The 18,534-nt window shown below is 35.1% G+C and overlaps 3 protein-coding genes across 6 annotated transcripts; all 3 read right to left on the bottom strand.

The window, feature by feature from the left end:
• Positions 1-897: 897 nt before the first annotated feature.
• Positions 898-3,432, bottom strand: LOC129876255 (subtilisin-like protease SBT3). The gene has a single exon (XM_055951632.1). The coding sequence runs from the start codon at positions 3,379-3,381 to the stop codon at positions 1,063-1,065; it is 2,319 nt and encodes a 772-aa protein (XP_055807607.1). The 5' UTR covers positions 3,382-3,432; the 3' UTR covers positions 898-1,062.
• A 4,399-nt stretch (positions 3,433-7,831) lies between these two features.
• On the bottom strand, positions 7,832-9,806 carry LOC129877620 (40S ribosomal protein S23). Its single transcript, XM_055953146.1, has 4 exons — positions 9,660-9,806; positions 8,528-8,683; positions 8,292-8,418; positions 7,832-8,203 (listed from the first exon to the last, which is right to left on the bottom strand). The coding sequence occupies exons 1-4, from the start codon at positions 9,662-9,664 to the stop codon at positions 8,063-8,065; spliced, it is 429 nt and encodes a 142-aa protein (XP_055809121.1). The 5' UTR covers positions 9,665-9,806; the 3' UTR covers positions 7,832-8,062.
• Positions 9,807-12,832: 3,026 nt separating this feature from the next.
• Positions 12,833-18,485, bottom strand: LOC129877574 (interactor of constitutive active ROPs 2, chloroplastic). 4 transcript variants are annotated; one of them, XM_055953092.1, is made up of 4 exons: positions 18,241-18,485; positions 16,565-16,654; positions 15,432-15,612; positions 12,833-14,873 (listed from the first exon to the last, which is right to left on the bottom strand). In XM_055953092.1, the coding sequence occupies exons 2-4, from the start codon at positions 16,588-16,590 to the stop codon at positions 13,209-13,211; spliced, it is 1,872 nt and encodes a 623-aa protein (XP_055809067.1). In that variant the 5' UTR covers positions 16,591-16,654; positions 18,241-18,485; the 3' UTR covers positions 12,833-13,208. The 4 variants fall into 4 exon arrangements, with proteins under 4 accessions (XP_055809067.1, XP_055809066.1, XP_055809069.1 ...); XM_055953091.1 differs by having other exon boundaries at positions 18,291-18,485; XM_055953094.1 differs by having other exon boundaries at positions 12,833-14,870; positions 18,291-18,485.
• Positions 18,486-18,534: the final 49 nt, after the last annotated feature.

The raw sequence follows: 18,534 nt of genomic DNA, 5'->3' as shown, positions 1-18,534 counted from the left end.
TAGTGGGGGGCATACTTTTCTAAGTAATTATGCGTGCCAAGTCATTCATTCCCCACCCTTATCCGCTCTACAAATTTTGTATGGTGAAGTTATAACAATATCACCATAAGTAGAATTTGAAAAGATTAGTGTACTCCCAAATCTTACCCCACCGCCTTTGAGGGGTGAAGTTACCTCCAGTAAACTAATATCTATCGTCCCTGACTAGCCCCCACTTAATTTCTGCCACAAGTTTGTAAGTAGTTGCCTCACCTACTTACTCTTTTCATTTAAAATGTAGTCCACATATTCTAAGTAGGTGCATCACCTACTTGTTCTTTTTAGTAGGTTAGCAATTAGTCTTACCTTAAGAACCTGTGTTATCCTTGCTACTTAAGCTAGACGCGTAATCAAGTAGCTTAGTTATGTAAGACATCCAAACCAGTAGCTTAAGCAAGTAGGTCGATTACTGTGACAAATTATTTGACTTCGAACCTTTTTCAAATCCTTCCAAATCTATTTCAAACCATTACTACTCACATAGAACTAGTTTATGCAAAATATGGGGCGTTACATCCTCCCCTCCTTAGGATCATTTGATAACGTCATGGATAACATGAATCACATGACAGCTTTAGAGGAGCTTAAAAACGTTCCAACGTACAAAAGTATGGGATATAACATATGCTCTGTAGAATTATCTTGTGACATATTGTGAATGTTGCGACTGATTAATGACCCCTATTGCTGATCTTGATTTTTAAAATCTCTTAGTAGAAATGGAAGAGAAACTTCTGCTCTATAGTCATACATATCAATTATACAGATGATAGGACATGGCTAAGGCAGTGCTCTCGAAGAAGATTAGGATGAGCATGCAATATAATTGCTTGGTAACTTCTATGTAGCAACAAAATATTAAAGAGCGACAAAGTCTTGCTTTATTGGTAACACAAGAAAAAAACATTATTCAACAATTACTTCAAACATACAAGTGCTATGCCAGAATACTTCCAGCTACTTTAACAGAACTCTCTTGGGGTTGGGAGAGTTACAAACTTAAACTGTAACAATTTTGTCAACTCAATCATTTTCGTTCGGGGCATCAAGCGCTGGAGCTACTACTATAGGACTTCTTACGGTGTGATGACCGTTCTTTTCCACCCAAGTGATTGAACCAGATTGTGCTTGGTCGATTGCAATACCTTTGTAACGTATGGTCAGAGTGTAATCCTGCTTCTGATTTTTTTTCTCAAACACCAAGGTCTGCGGAGAGATAGAAACTGTCGAGTTTTTTGGTGCTTTCACTTTTACTTTGTACTTAGCTGCACCAGGTCCAACATTTGTGACTGTCCTCCTGAATTTCTGCTCCAACCAGGTGTAGTCCCCATTCGGGATATAGAGGGCAATAAATGATGGGTAATTGATATCATCGGATGGATTTGCGCAGTTGTGCTTAGCTGATGATCTAGCAATTGTCTTGAATTGCTTTTCTGTGAGATTCATGGAGCAGAGAAGATTCACGTAGTCTTGTGGAGTTGCATCATATATCAGGCCTGGATCAACTGCACGGTTTGGATCAACGAGTCCGGCTCCCATGGATAAAGATGTAGCAACCCTGGTTTCGAGGTAATCCTTGGTCTTGATGGGTTTTCCAGTATTATCCAAAGGGTTGGCAGTGGTCATCATCGCAGATCGAATAGCTGAAGGACTCCAATCAGGATGTACTCCTTTTAGCATTGCAGCAATTCCGGAAATGTGAGGAGCAGCCATGGAAGTGCCTGAAAGAAGACTGTAATCACTATCCAAAAATGTGTTGACACCAATAACTGCAGCTGAAGCGTTTGATGGCCAGGCTGCTAAAATTAACTCCCCTGGTGCCATAATATCTGGCTTTGCAACTCGTAGATAGCTTAGGGAGGGACCTCTCGAGGAAAATGCAGAAACAACTGGAGCAGGCTTAACATCAATACGTGTTTCCTGGAAACTGATGCTGACTTTTGGTTTAGCACTTTTTTTTGCATAGTCCATCACCTTTTTCCAATCCTTGCTACTAATTACAGATCCAGGATTCGGAAAAAAATTGGATATCAATACATCCGGATCTTCATAAACATAGATTCCGCCTCCAAATTTTGCCTCTGAGATAGCCGCCATTTGATCAGAGACTGATAAGTCTTCTTGTGCAGTGCTATAACAAATCTGGATGCTACGTGCTGCATTAGGGACTTTAACTAAATCATCAGATGAATCACAAGTAGAGTCATTGTAAACCAAATCAAAATCCTTGATGGTGGTCTTCACTGGAAACAAGCTAAATCCAGTAATCTTTAAGGCATTCCCAAAAGTTAAAGTCCCTGAAAATGATCGGTCAGTACTGCCTGATGCCACAGTGAAGATCCAGGGGACTCCATTATTTAAAGTTCCCATTTCAGGACCATTATTCCCAGCTGAAGCAGAAACTAAGACACCCTTCATCATGGCACCAAAAGAAGCTATTGCAACAGAATCTTCATACAATGGAACATTACCCCACCCATAAGAAAGTGTTAGTATGTCAACACCATCTGCAACAGCTTGGTCCATAGCAGCAATTAAATCAGAAGTGACCGTCCCTTCTTCAAAGCTAAACTTATACACAGCTATCCTAGCTCGTGGCGCCATACCTCTTGCTGTTCCAGGAGCATATCCAAAATATGAAACTCCTTTAACAAAACTACCAGCAGCAATTGAAGCAACATGAGTGCCATGACCTCTCATATCCCTTGCAGAATTCATGGAAAGAATAATAGTAGGATCGCTAGCCAAAAGCCCCTTATTGAAATAATTAGCCCCAATGAGTTTCCTGTTGCACAATGAAGAATTGAAATCTGTTCCTGGCTTGCAAATACCCTTCCACTTTTTTGGTATTTCAGATAGTCCATCATCTCTGAAACTAGCAGATTCTGGCCAGACACCGGAGTCGAGTACACCAATGATCACATCTTGACCAAAACCAGAAGCCGGCCATAGCCCAGAAGCAGGATTGAGCTTAAGAAACTCAGGGGAATGTGTAGTATGAGCTTCAACAGGCCTATCTTTATAAGCTGAAAGAAAGCCTGGTGACTTCTTGAGAGCTTCAAATTCATCTTTAGACAAAACAGCACTGAAGCCATGAAGGACATTGTCATAAGAATAAAGAAGCTTTGGAACTGGATGGTAGCCATTTTGTGTTGTGGGAGCTTCAATCTTGATGGTATCAATAATGGAAGAATGCCAGTTTTGGTGACTAGCAAAGATTTTAGGCATAAAAGATTTGTCCAAATGGACAATGTAAGTAGACCTCTCTGCTGAGGTTCCTAAAAACAAAGAAAGACACAACAGAAACCAAGAAAACATGAGAAAAGGTACTATTGTCTTCATAGTTGTATCTTTTTATTTGTGTTTTCCTACGATGACATAGCCTCCTTATATACACACTACGTAACAGTCATTGTGGATTAATTTCAAATTTTCAATGGATGGTCCCTTTACTAGTATTATTAGTTTCAATCAGTGGAGCTGTGGCCACTTTTGTTAATCGAAATTGAAATGGACATGCACTACACAAACAGGATTCTTGTACATGCACCAATTTATATTTGAAGGGATAGATTGAGGCTATAATATATATATTAGAGATGAATGTCTAAAACACATCTAAATTATCTTTTTTCTGAGTTTCATATATAAACTATTACTTATTTGTTTGAAAAATACACTTCTCTCTCTTTTATTCCACTCTAATCATGGTGTGTGCTACACTCTCTTTTTCATTTTAAAAAAAATTATCACATCACCGTAGACAAAAACATTCTACCCTGACAAAAATTAAATAAAATATTAAAATTAGTTAAAATTTTATTGTTCCCCCATCCAAATATCGGATCCATTCTTTTTTTTTAATAATAATAAAAAATTTAAAATTAAATATTAAAGTATTATTATGCAACCACCCTCCAAAAAAAATTATAAAATAAAATATAAAATATTTTTTTACCCCACTCTATCACTTTTTCTTACCATACTCCCCCCACCGCGCCGCCCTCCAATTTTTTTATTTTATTTATATTTTTTAATTTCTTTTATAAAAGTTTTTAAAAAAAAAAATTTACTTCATTTTCCCACCTACCCACCCCCTCAAATAATAATTTAGATATTATTTTTATATTTTTTAAAAAAAATATAACCCCGCCTCACCTAACCCTCTGTTTCCAACTTTTTTCTATTATATTTGGTACGCAAATAGAAAAAGTATTTTTCTATGAACATATCTAACACAGAACGAGAAAAATGAAAAAAATAATAAATAAATTAAGAGCGAAGGGTTAAATGGATGTGTATAATTTTATTTTTAAAAAAAATAAAAATAATAACATTTTTTTAGGAAGGAGTGGGGGAGGGGTAAAGTATGAATTTTTTTTTAAAATATTTTATACAAGAAATTTAAAATAAAAATAAAAGGACGGGGGATTGTCGTCGAGGGGGGGGGGAGTGAGTGAGTGAGAAAAATATTGTTAACTTTTTTTAAAAAAATAACTTTTAAAAAAAAATTAAAAAAAAATTGGGATAGAAATACTTTAGTTTTAACTTTTAACTAATATTAATATTTAATTTAATTTTTTGTCAATATAGAATATTTTATCAATGTGACAAGATTTTTTTAAAAATTAGAGAGAATGTATTACACATATCACTGAGGTGTGTTTCTCAAATTAATAAGTGATAGTTTAGATATGAAACACACACTTTCAATAGTTTGATATAAAATTTTAAAAAAAGAATAATTTAGATATGTTTTTGACACTTATCTCTATATATTATATTGCATTGTCAGAATTTTTTGACATTAAACAACCATAAACTTGAAAAATCTTTGACAAGTTGTGGAAAAGAGAATTTTATGGACATTAGTAAAGACTGAAGAGCTACTTTTTTTTTTTTTACTTCAAAAAATTTCTTTAAAAAAAGTACTTCGGGATTGGTTCTAACAAAGATCTTTTTCCACTAGCATAACACTTACATATTTTTAAAAACAAATTACAAATATCATGTGTTTCTCTTTTAAATATGTCACAAAAATCCCAAAAAAGTTTTTCGATTAATCAATTCACCACGACAACCCAATCTCTTCTTTTCTGTAAAAGATTCCATAAATCTTGTCATTACCTCTCTTTTGTCGTTCAAAATGTGATACATTAGAAACACATTTTGTATCTGGCAATAAAAAATTATTGTCATTGATTGGTATATTAAAGGGGGGCATACTATTCTAAGTAATTATGCATGCCAAGTCTTTCATTCCCCATCCTTATCCGCTCTACAAATTTTGTATGGTGAAGTTATAACAATATAACCGTCAGTAGAATTTGAAAAGAATAGTGTACTCGCAAATTTTATCCCGCCGCCTTTGAGGGGTGAAGTTACCTCCACTAAACTAATATCTATCGTCCTTGACTAAATCAAGGGAAGGGAATGTTTGGAAGTTCAATTACTCCAAAAAAATTTAGTTTCAAGTTTATTAATGTGATAGCTGGGGATTATAACTATTGGTGTTTGCGTTAAGCAAATGAACACAAGACATATGTCATGCACATATAAATATTTTAACACTTTATTATGGTTAAAATTAAAAGGATTATGATGTAATAGTAAGTTCAAATGGATTATGATGTGATATAAATCTCATGTGCCATCCTTCAATCATATAACTTGATCATTCTGAAAAACACTCCCATCCAATACAGCAAAGGCCTATTTTCTCAAAGCACAAGCATTTTACAACCTAACATATATGCAACTTCTGTTCTTTTAACTTTATTTTGTGGGTAGGGTGGTGTCACGCCTCGAGAGGGTACCCTAGGCGTGGTCGGCACTTAAAAATCATCTCTGGTCTCCAAGAAAATCACTTGGTCTCATCACTCATTCGTTCATCAGTGGAAGACTTAAGTGAAAATAAGAATAATTATGTGGGCTTGCCATCATCAACATCAAATGAAAGAAATAATCCTTAGAAGAAGTAGTTTCAAAGGAGAACTACTCCAATTATATCATCAAATTCTGTCTATTAGGCCTCTAACACTATCAGACGGTGTCAATGACATGTCCATGGCTACCTCAAAAGAAACATAATATTCAACAATAATAAAGGATAAAGAGTTCCTCCGAATACAAGGACTCACCAAATAGCTGGAAAGTAATGATCTTCAACGATGCGCCTGTTGAGGATCTCTAACACATGTATCTGCATCATAAAATGATGCAGTTCAAATGACGTCAGTATATGAAATATACGAGTATGTAAAATGCCAGGAAAATCAGAACAGATATCAAAAAACTCCTCTCAAGAAGACTCGACTCAGAACTCAACATCATCTCAACATCAATAGATAACGCAAGTTTAAAAATAATAATAATAATAATAAGCAGTGCTTACTCAGTTGGGAGTTTCTCTAACCGACAATCATCACTTATGAGCTAGTGATGATACAACAAAGCGATGTCGTTGCCACATCCATCCAATACCTTGTCAGAGTAAAGGACATCACCATCTTGGATCCAATCATCAAAGTCCTCTTTTTGGGACTTAAGAGGTATAGCCTCCATCCTACGCTAGCTACGTAGTTCTGGGTTTGACTCAATTAAACTCTTACCAACTCGGTGTTAATTACTACTCCCAAAATATGTGCTTATATTAACATCATCTAGTCTTATTGGAAAAACATCAAACTCATCTTATTACCTCTTCATCAATCATTATACTTCAAAACATTATTTACATCTCATCAAAACATCTTGCTCAAAACATCATTTACTCAAATTCATTTAAACTCAATTCATTTGTTCTTTCAAAACTCAATAATATTATATATAGTATTAATTCAAATCACTCTTTTTGTCAATAAATATTAAAAGTCAACATCTTTACTCAAAACACGTGTAAAAATATTTATGAACATTAAAATCAATTAGGGTTCATGGAAAAATAGTCATGAACAATAATTCCAATAATATAAAAATAATAATAATCTCAATGCATAAATATATCTAATTCAATAGAAGAAGAATTAGCTCATTTGGAATTCAAGAATTAGGGTAAAACTCAACTATAACTCAATTATGATGAATTTAATTATTGGGCGCATGGACGAATTCAATCCAATGCTATGAATATCTTTACATACCTGAAATTCGAAGCTTTACTCCGAATTGAAGAACTCAATGGCCACTCTCGAACCCCTAGCCTTTTCTCTCCGTCGGAGCGTTTTGTATACTACATGGAATATAAGAATCACCGGAATAATATTTATACACTACTAAAAACTAAAACTATATTTGAGAATGAGTAAAGAAGTGTATAAAGAGAGTTGCTTGAGATATCTTAATGAATAAAATGAGGAAATAAGATGGATATTTATAGATGTGGAGGAGAAACCTAACAATAAATAAAAATAATTACAAAGGATGATCTTAAAAATTCAATGAAGGATTGTGATCTTAAGAATAATGTCAAATGGAGAACTATTAATGTCACGGGTAACGTCAAATGAATTTAGATTTTTCCATAGTTGGTGAGATGAACCTTCTTTTAACGAAGTACCCTTTTTCAGAACTGTGTTTGAACTAGATAACTTCCTAATTAGAATTTAATGTCTTCATATGAATTGTAGATTTAGAAGTATACTTTCATGTAGTTCAAGAATCAATCGATTTGGAGCATTCTCTTCCAAATCTTAAGATATGGTCTCATGAAAGTTGTAGGTAAAGCCGTTGGAGTTATTCAGAAATTTGAATCACCTAATTTGGACTATTCTATGAAAAGTTATGCCCAAAATACAGAAACAGTATCATTTTCATCGAGAATTGAAACACCACATACAACGTTTTAGGGAGTGTTACAGGTGGGGTGAGGGGGAAGCAAGATGATGTTAGGTAACACCAGGAACTCAACAGAAATGAACCAAAAATCCAGTGCAATGTGCCTACATCAAAGGTAGTTGCTCAAAAAGTACATACTCAAGAAAACTAAAAGTCTATGGCAACAATATCTTGGCAAAATGGCAAATTAAGATCTTGGTTTCTCCTTCTTCTCCTTAAAGAGAGCCAAGAGAGATACACCAGAAACCTTCACAACTTTGAATCTGACACCAGGAATATCTCCTACGGCATGCCCCTTTCGACCAAATCCAGCAATCAACACCTCATCCTGCAAGAAGAATCAATGTCAGGAACTAAAAAAACTGACATCAAAATTTTGTTTTGTGTGGGGAGATATGTAGAAGCAAGGGACTGACGTTTTCTTCAATGTAGTTCAAACAACCATCGTTAGGAACGAATGCAGCAATCTTCTTCCCATTTTTGATCAATTGAACCCTAGCACATTTACGAATAGCAGAGTTGGGCTGCTTAGCCTCAATACCTCTGCAAAAATCATTTCAAGTAATTTTGATTGGATAGATGCAAGAGCCAACAAACAATAAGGCTAAAGGAGAACAGCAACCATAAATCTCCAGAGTATAATAGAACATACATCTTCTCAAGCACAATGCCTTTAGCATGGGATGACCCAGCAAATGGCTTCTTCCATTCATTTCCAAGATGGGACTTCTTGTAGGACTTGTCTGCCCACCTCTGCCTTCTGCGGTGGGACTTCAGCTTGCGTCCAGCTCCCATACCACGGGTCTTCCTGAAATTTTACCCCGTTCAGAGGCAAAAACACAAACAAAACCATCCTTTCTTTCTGATTTCCCACTTTGATTAATATATTCTCAAGTACTGTTGGAACATCTCAACTATTACTCAACTTGGGGGATGAAAAAGCAATGAACTTCAATTCCACTGCAACACGGACAAAATATCAATCTGTACAAACAATCTTCTCTATCAACCCCTGAATGCTAATTGTCTTAGCATTATAGAATTCGTCACTATAATCTAGAAAGAAGCACATCAAATTTCTTCCAGTTTATTCAGGTCACACCAAATGTACCTATTATTCATTCCACGATTTCTGAATACGCCATGCCATCTCCTTATATAATAGTGCTTTAAACAACAAAGTAAATAACACTAAAATCTGATAATTTCATGTCCCACCAATTCATGCAACAGACATATACTGCACCTATAATCTCCATTTACACCATTATAAATTAGAATTATATTATATCTTTGTTAAGTATTACAATTACATTCTTATAACAATCAAGTTCTACAATTACAACGACAACATATCCAGTGTAATCACATCGATACGGTCCGTGGAGGGTAAAGTATATGCGGAACGCATAACTTACCCCTACTTCGTGGAAATAGAAAGGTTGTTTCCGAAAAACACACGGCTCAAGTAACAAATTTCTCATAGATCAGCAATTTATTAAACAATTATTACATATTGGGCAAGGAAAAACTATTACCCGCGTCAGCTAGTTTACTCATATAACTTATCCGGTATAATTCAAAATTTTAAACTTTTCAAACAGACAAACCAATAGTATCAAAATGCTAAGATAAGCATAAGGAGTAAACAATATCAGGAATCCAATTAACAGGGGATGAAAAAACTGGACTTGAAATACATGGTAAAGTTTATTAATAATGCAACTTGTAGATTACTGTAACACCTTGAAAATGGTTAAAGGAGAAAAATAATTAAATCGTACCCCATGTTTGCCGAGTGAAGAGAAACTCAAGCTTCAGATTAGGGTTTGAAAGGTTGAAGAGAAGAGGCAGCCGCTCGTTAAACCCTAATCCTTATAAAACGGCTTTCAAATTCTAATTATTGAATTGGGCTTGTCGAAATTGGGCTGAAAAGATTTGGGGCCCGTGGAAGCTGAGAGGTTAGGCCTTCTTATAATTTTATCAAAAGTTTTAAGTTTGCATTTTATTTCAATTTTTGTAGAGTGAAGGGTCGAAAATATATCTGAAGTATCTCGATTTTTCAAGTTTTATATCTGAACTATTAGTTTTGTGATTTTTCTACCTAAACTATTGCTAATTTTTATCGAAATACACATGAAATATCGATTCACTTTTTTTTCCTACCTAAAGTGAACAATTGATAGTTCAGATGTGTTTCGATAAACATTGGTAATAGTTCAGGTAAGAAACCGACACACCTGATAATTCAGGTATGAAACTCAAAATATCGAGATACTTTTGGTGTGTTTTTGATCCTTAACTCTTTTTTTCATCATAATAATATACTCCTTCCTTCCGTTTCAATTTATTTGTCGGGTTTTGACTTGGCACGAAGTTTAAAAAAATAAAAGAAAACTTTTAAATCATATAGTTTTAAACTAAAGATGTATCGAACATACCAAAAAGGTTCCTTAGTAACATACCAAAATGGTTCCTTAGTTTTGTAGTCTTAAATATATAATGTAGAAAGTTGAAATTAAAGAGTTGTTAAAAAATGAAAAAGACATTTTTTTTTAAATGGACTAAAATGAAATTATGCCTAATTAAACGAAATTTTACATATCATATTTAGTTTTTATGCAGTTGGCAATTACTACCACTTTTATGTGCCTAATTAGATAACCACTAAAAACTAGTATAATTTTTAAGTTAATTAGCAGATTGTGATATACACATTATTTATCGTAGGTCATAAGTTGAGTTATTTGGTAGCATTTGAAGTCCTCTATTGTATGTCATATTGTATTATTTTTCTAGCATGAAATTGTAGTAGAAGTAAAAGTGTTCCAGTGTTGAGATGTACAACATTCCTGTAATTACCACCATGATTTACAGTCTAGTGTTATCGATAGACAATAGGTGTGTGTAAAATTGATGTTTTTTCCTTTAGTTGTCTGTTTGTTTCATTTTGATCAATGTTATTCCTTCACATAAGATATTTTACATGTAAATCATTGTCTCTGTGTTTTTTTTTTGTTGGTTCTCTTGTCATTGTTGTTGTGACCATGTTATTGTAACTTAGAAATGAAAAGATCAAGACATTTGAGCTTGAAATTTGACTCTACTCTTCTGAAACATTTTCTATTTTCTTGTAAGATAGTCGATCAGGGAAGGAGGACGATAATTGAACTCACACTTATTGTCACCAATACTGATTATGTGAAAAATTTCTCCTGTAATATAGAATTTAGCTTAAAAAGAGTACAAATTGATTAGCTCACATCCTTCTACCAAAATATTGGTTTGGGGGGGGGGGGGGTGTTTCAGGTTATGTGGATAGGCATTAATTCAAGCTGTCATTCTTCAGCTAGAAATTCCATAGAAAGGACAAATGACAAGTCATTGTGAAGCACCTAACTACATATCTACAACTTCTTTTATTAAGTCTGAGGTTTAAGATATTAAGATAACTCTTTTTCCCCTTTATGTTGGCAAAGGGTGGCTCCTTTCTGTTGGAGTCCCACATAATTTGCAGGATAATGAATTTTATGGCTTTGAATAATCCTCCCTTTATGAGATATTGTTTGACGTTGAGTTAAGTTGAATGTCTATTTCTTATTATGGTATCAGAGTCAGACTCATTTCAATTCATTATTTTTTATATTAGGCCCGTGTCTCATATGTTCACGCTCCAGATGTCCAACCATGGGCGTGCAGGGTGGTGTTGGAGTCTCGCATTGTTTGTGGGATGAAAATATACTCTTTATATGGCGTTTGAAAATTCTCCCCCATGAATTAACTTTTGGAGTTTGAGTTGAGTCCAATGTCCATTTCTTTAGAATCCAAAACCGAAAGGGTATAATTTTTTTGCAAAAATTTCAAAACGGTAAATAATTTTATTTTGAAACTGAAAGGGCAAATTCGCAGGCCCTCTTGCGAATTACCTTTTTGTATCTGACGTCGTTAATGCCGGTGTTAAAGCAATTCGCGAGGTGGCTCGCGAATTGCTTTAACATGGGGGCCACTCCCCTCTTCCCACCCCCACCACCCACACTAGTTGCCCCAACCTCCCCCTGCCCACTCCTTATATTAATTTGTTTTTGTAAATTTGTATATTTATGCTTTAGCTTAATATTTATTTGATATTACAAATATTTTCTCTTTAACTTTCATTCTTTATTTCATTATCTTTAATGTTATAATAATGCCACTATCACATGACTTACTATGGTTATTCGACATTTGTATGTATGTACGTACTTTTTATACACGATAAGTCATTATTTTTCAGCATTTTACTCAACTACACATATATAATTCATATTTAGGTTATATGTATAAATTAAAGATAATGAAATATGTGTAGTTGAGTAAAATGCTGAAAATAATGACTTATCGTAGATAAAAAGTACGTACATACATACAAATGTCGAATAAACATAGTAAGTCATGTGATAGTGGCATTATTATAATATTAAAGTTAATGAAATAAAGAATGAAAGTTAAAGAGAACATTTATAATAGCAAATAAATATTAAGCTAAAACATAAATATATAAATTTACCAAAAAAATAATAATATAAGGGGTGGGCTGGGGGAGAGTGGGGCAACGGGAGTGGGTGGGGGGCTGGGGGTGGGAAGAGGGGCATGGCCCCCCAGTGTTAAAGCAATTCACGTGCCACCTCGCGAATTGTAATTCGAAAGGTTGCCTGCAAATTACAATTCACGAGGTGGCTCGCAAATTGCTTTAACACTAGCGTTAACAGCGTTAGATATAAAAAGTAATTCGCAAGAGGGCTTGTGAATTTGCCCTTTAAATTTCAAAATAAAATTATTTTACCGTTTTGGAATTTTTGACAAAAAAATTATGCCCTTTCAACTCCGGACTCCATTTCTTTTACCACTTAAGACACTAGACCCTTGCACATAATGAAGATGAGCCAAGACACAATCTATGAAGCACAGACCACAAATCTTCAGTGAAAATTCTTCCAGATTATCTTTAACATAAAAAACTGAAGAACAGACAGTTTTAGGATTAATCAACTGCCCCAGGTTCATTACACTTAGAAGAAACATTGTTGGATGCACAGCAGTCTACATATGAATGCCCCAGTTGAAAATTTGCAAATGAAGTTACATTGCTTACTATCTCCTAAGGAAGCATATCAGTAGTGGGAGGTGAGATCATAGAGGTCTCAACAATTCTGGAATAGCTTTACAAAAATCAGCTAAGAGATTTTTCCAGGAGGCCAAAGCTCAGCAAGAGTACCTGGGAAGGGAAAATAGTAGATTATGGTTGGTTACTAGAGAAGAGAACAATGTTTATTTGAGACCTGCATGAAATGCATCTATTTGTGGCCCTTTTTTAATAAACTACCAATCTTCTTCAACATAGTACCATTCTTCTTCTTGGGTGAGTAATCATTATCCATATCTTCAGATAACGGAGAACGCAGCTTGCCACCAATAGTATGGTAGTCCAAAGAGCCTGTTCTCTCGATGTATCTCCCATTATTGTTAGTTGAGAGCATAGCTGCAGCTGCTTCAGCAGCCTTCCTCCATTGATCAGATTGTACTTTTAACCTCCTCAACTCAGCTTCCATATCAGAGTTAGTTGTCTGCACCGCATCCAACTTCTCGATGACCCGTGCTGCTTTTCTGCTACTTTTATCTGCTTCCTCAGTCAAATAACCCAGCTTCATCAGGGCCTCTCTTTCAGCAGTTCTCGCGGCTTCTGCTAAGGCAAGAATCTCATCATTCACTTTGGTACTCTCCGTTTCCCTCTTCTTGATTTCTGACTTCAGCATCTCATTCTCCTCAGCAGCTCTCTGCAACTCTGCCTCTTTATCAGATATACTTGCTCTTAAATCTGCCAAGATTGACTCTGATTTCTTCAGTGCATCTTGTAATTCTGACTCAGCGTAAGCTGCCTGTAGTTCTTCAACTTGTAAATTCAACTCCTTATTTTCATCTGAAATTGTTTGTATTTCAGCTTCTTTGTCCATTACTTTCTCCTTTAACTCTTCCACATCTCCTTTTGCAGCATCTAACCTTGAGTTCCATTCAGTTTCTCTTCGAATCGATTCAGACTTTGCACTTTCGACTATCTCATATGCACTTCTTATCTGCAAGGTGTTCTGGATGCATTCTTCCTGATACCTTCTCTCAGAATCCTCCAATGCAGCCTGTAGTTGATTTACCTCATCTTTAAGACTACTGAACTCAGTTTTTAGTTCATCAGCTTCCACATTGATTCCATTTTCTTGTGCAGCTGCAGAACTTTCGGTAGGAGCTACCAGGTTCATGCTTTTGCTGCTTTGATCAGACTGGAGTTTGTTGACATGTTCCTCCAATGCATCCACTTGACGCTTTGACTGTTCCAACTCCAATGACAACCATTTGCAAGCCTCCATTGCCTTCAGACCTTCTGAGCGTAAAGTGTTGCCTGTCATCTTCGCAACCTCCAACTCCAATTGAGCTTTACTCACTTCTTCAAGCAAAGTAGCTTCAGATTCCTTACTTTGGTTTAACTGGTTTTGCAATTGCTCAAGCAATGTAAGAGTTTCTTTGAGTTGTACCCTTAAGCTTTGGGTCTCAGAAAGAGCTGATTCAGCATGGCGAGCTTGAGTGGCTTCAGAATCAGCTACTCTATCAAGCTGAAGTTTAAGCTTCTGAATTTCATTCAGGGCAGACGCCAGAGCAGCAGAATCCAATTCATGCTGGTTCTGCACAGCCTCAAGTTCGGATTGCCATTCTCGATCTCTATCATGCGAGGTCTTGCGTAGCTCCAAGAACCGAGCTTCCTCAGAATCTGAGCGTTCAAGCAGCTTCTTCTCAGTCTTCTCAAGCTCCTCTGACATGGCTGCAAGCTGCTTCTTAACTTCGTCAGCCTCTTGTTGAGACGTTTTCTTCAATGATTCTGATAAACTGAGCTGTTCCTTTGCTGCCTTCACCTCCCCTTGGAGTTGAGCAAGCTGGTCTTCCAAAGCGGACATTCTACCTGGACGCTTCTGCTGTGTTTTGCAAAATAAGAACAATGAGCATCTTAGTAACATTGGAGGGCCTTTAAGAAGGAAGAGAGAAACTTAAACAATAATAATTTTTTTATAAATAGAACAAACAATCTGTGAATTCTCGATTATTAAAGTTGTATAAATTAAGTTTTCCATCAAACAATGCAACTAACTTCAACCAGCAAATCAGACAAGCAACAGCAGTAAGGAAAAGCGAGATAACAGGAACACTGTGTTAAACGGATTTGCTACAATCATTTTCCACCTTAACAGAATGCAAGTCTAACTGAGCAAAGAAAGCTACAGAAGGAGCTTGTTCTGCAGATTTTAACCATAAAGGAACATTCTAAATTCTAACTGCTAACTATAAGAATGTAACCAGAAAAAAGTTAAAAGCTTAATAGGAGTAAAAACAATATTTGAGCATATTCGATATACCTTGTCCCAGTACTGATAATCATTGACGAACATTAAATTTAAGAGTTTTAACATTCTACAAGTAATACAATAAGGTTTGAGCCAAAGAAAGATTCAGGATTAATAAATTACTCTAAGTACCTCTATTGCTGGACTTCGTGGTGACCGGCGACCAATAACTTTAGGACTCCTGTCTTTTGGCGTCCTGCTAGGTGGATTTGGAGATGAAACCGCATCAACCTCTGGCCCTGAAGTTTTGAGTTTTCGAGCTGTCTTCGCTGTAGATGGAGATTTCCTTTGTGGCACCTCAACGGAAACAGTCCTTCAGCCAAAAATATGTGAGAAGGCGACCGAGATAGTCAAACAACAAGCACATACCAGAGATGAATTATCAGCAGAGAATGATTTCAGAACTGTCATGCAAATTAACTTTGCAGAACTAAAGTAGTAGTAGTATTTCTTTTCTAATAAATTGTACTCCCACTATTTCAATTTGTTTGGTTTACTTTCCTTTTTAGTCCTTTTCAAAAAAATGCCCATTTCCTTTTTTGGCAACTTTTTAATTCTAACTTTCCTAACAACATGTTTAAGACCACAAGATTAAAATACATGTTAGTACATTATGCGTATCTTTATATTAAGACTACAAGATACAGAAGTCTTCTTTACTTTCTTAAACTCCATGTCAAGTCAAAACCAGACAAACAAATTGAAATGGAGGGAGTAGAAGTTTAAATAATATAGATCTTCAAAGATGGATCACATATCACATATCTGCAGCTGCAACATGAAAGGACAAAATGGAACTATGAATTATTGTTATACCACTCCTTCCTTCCCTCAGGGATCACTTCAATTTTCTTTTTTCTGAGACAGAAAAGCTGTTCACATATTCATTTTCAATTTACAGTTATGACCATCTCAAAAATATTTTTCAACAACTATAATTAAGAATGTAATATTTTAGCTCACTATAGCAGAGCAGTAGCACACTCAATTCGTTGCTCAAAGGACCAATGGCTCAAGACAATCATAATCTACTGTTTTAGAAACCAATTTGTCTATGTAAGAATGAAATGAAAGGGACAAATTGAAAAACTGTGAATTCATGGTTGATGATTTTAGTTAATATACTCTTTGAATAGATCTAACAACATAACCAAAAAATCACTTAATTTGAGTCTCATGGAAGAAGGGGTAAAAACACAAGAAGACTAAGGCCTTTGAATTAATTGCAATGATCAACAAAAGCAGCGTGAATGAACTGGAAATACCTTGCTTTTGGTGTCTGCATGCTCATTTCCTCTCAACAGTAGATGTAGAAATGACAAACTAAATTTGTTTTCTTCAAAGACCAACCTAACCTGCAACATGGGAAACATTTCAGCAGACTTCTTGTTTTTTAAGGAAATGCTATTGAGGGATCTGAAAAGTTTAACATTCAAATAGATACTTATAAAACAAAACAAACAGCACTATCCCTTCAAGAGAACAACATAAAAACTGCCTCTACTTGCACCAACAAACCTACTACCGGAGGAAGAAACCAAAAAAATAAAAAATTGGAAGACAAGGAAATTTGCAAACCAAGAAAACAAAGTACTATCATTATGTAAGCCATTTATCAACTTTCTTAACTTTTACTTCAACTTTTACTGCAGTGCTTCTACTGTATAGAAACAACATGGTGCATTAGAAAATGACATTTGAAACCACATTTTAGCAAACAATTCAAAAGTCCCAATTTAACATAGTAATCACTAGTGACCTTTAAGGACATAAACAGATAATGGTTCTCAAAAGAAGGGAAACTTGAAAGTCCATCAATCTGCAAAGGGACAGCAGATACAGCATCAAAATTAGATCCATTATTAGCTTTTCTACACCCCACACACTCTACCCAAATGGATAAATCATGTTTATACTTGAGATAAAAAGTCACTTGTGGGACTAATAATCATTTTTTTATGTAAGAATACAAAGCAAAACTAAATAATCGAAAAGTTTCTGGGTGATATTTTTCTCTCCTTCATGTTTCTGTTAGGTGACATAGATCTAATGAAAAAAACAGTTTCACCTGCTTGTGCAAAATAACAAAGCCTACAAAACCAGAGCTCTAAAGTTATGTCAACCTACATTGTAAAATAAACTCAAAATTTCTCCAAAGACTGAAACTTAATAAAAAAAGAAATCAACCCACAGTGCTCTAAAGCTATGTCAACCAAGTACATTATAAAACAAACTCAAAATTTCTCCAAAAACTGAAACTTTATCGAAACAGAAACCAACCCACATGAAAAATCATTGCTCTAAAGCTATGCCAACCTAGTACATTGTTAAACAAAGGCAAAATTTCTTCAAGAACTGAAACTTCATTAAAAAAAGAAACCAACCCACATCAAAAATCAGTGCTCTAAAGCTATGTCAACCTAGTACATTGTAAAACAAATTCAAAATTTCTCCAAAGACTGAAACTTTATCAAAAAAGAAACCAACCCACATGAAAAATCGTTGCACTAAAGCTATGCCAACCTAGTACATTGTTAAACAAAGGCAAAATTTCTTCAAGGACTGAAACTTCATCAAAAAAAGAAACCAACCCACATCAAAAATCGGTGCTCTAAAGCTATGTCAACCTAGTACATTGTAAAACAAATTCAAAATTTCTCCAAAGACTGAAACTTTATCAAAAAAGAAACCAACCCACATGAAAAATCGTTGCACTAAAGCTATGCCAACCTAGTACATTGTAAAACAAAGGCAAAAAAATTCTTCAAAGACTGAAACTTTATCAAAGAAGAAACAAACCCACAAGAGAAATCAGTGCTCTCAGCAAATACAAAGTACACAGAACACATATAAACAGAGGAAAGACCAACATTCCAAAGAACAAAAAAGAAACTCTTCTCCAACACTTCTGCAGATAAATGAACAATTTCTTTAGACTTACCAAAAAGATCTCAAGAAAGTGAAAATCAAGAAAACAAGCTGCAGTGGTACCCTTTGTGGGGAAAAAATGAGAAAAGAAAATGTGGCTCAAGCTCCAAGAAAAATGAAGCAGATGAAAGAACCCTAATTTGCTTTCGCACACACACAGTAGCTATAGCTATCAGCCAAGCTCAACGCAGTTTCCCAAGCCCCTGACCACTGTCTTCTTTCACTAAACTGTGTTTGTTTTTGTCAATGTGTATGGGATAAAAAAAATAAAACGAACTTAACTAGAAAAGAAAGAAAAATTAATGCA

Source organism: Solanum dulcamara, chromosome 12 (genome assembly GCF_947179165.1).
Source record: "Solanum dulcamara chromosome 12, daSolDulc1.2, whole genome shotgun sequence".
NCBI lineage: Eukaryota > Viridiplantae > Streptophyta > Magnoliopsida > Solanales > Solanaceae > Solanum > Solanum dulcamara.
Note: the sequence above shows the minus strand (reverse complement) of the source record. Positions and strands in the feature narration are given on the sequence as shown.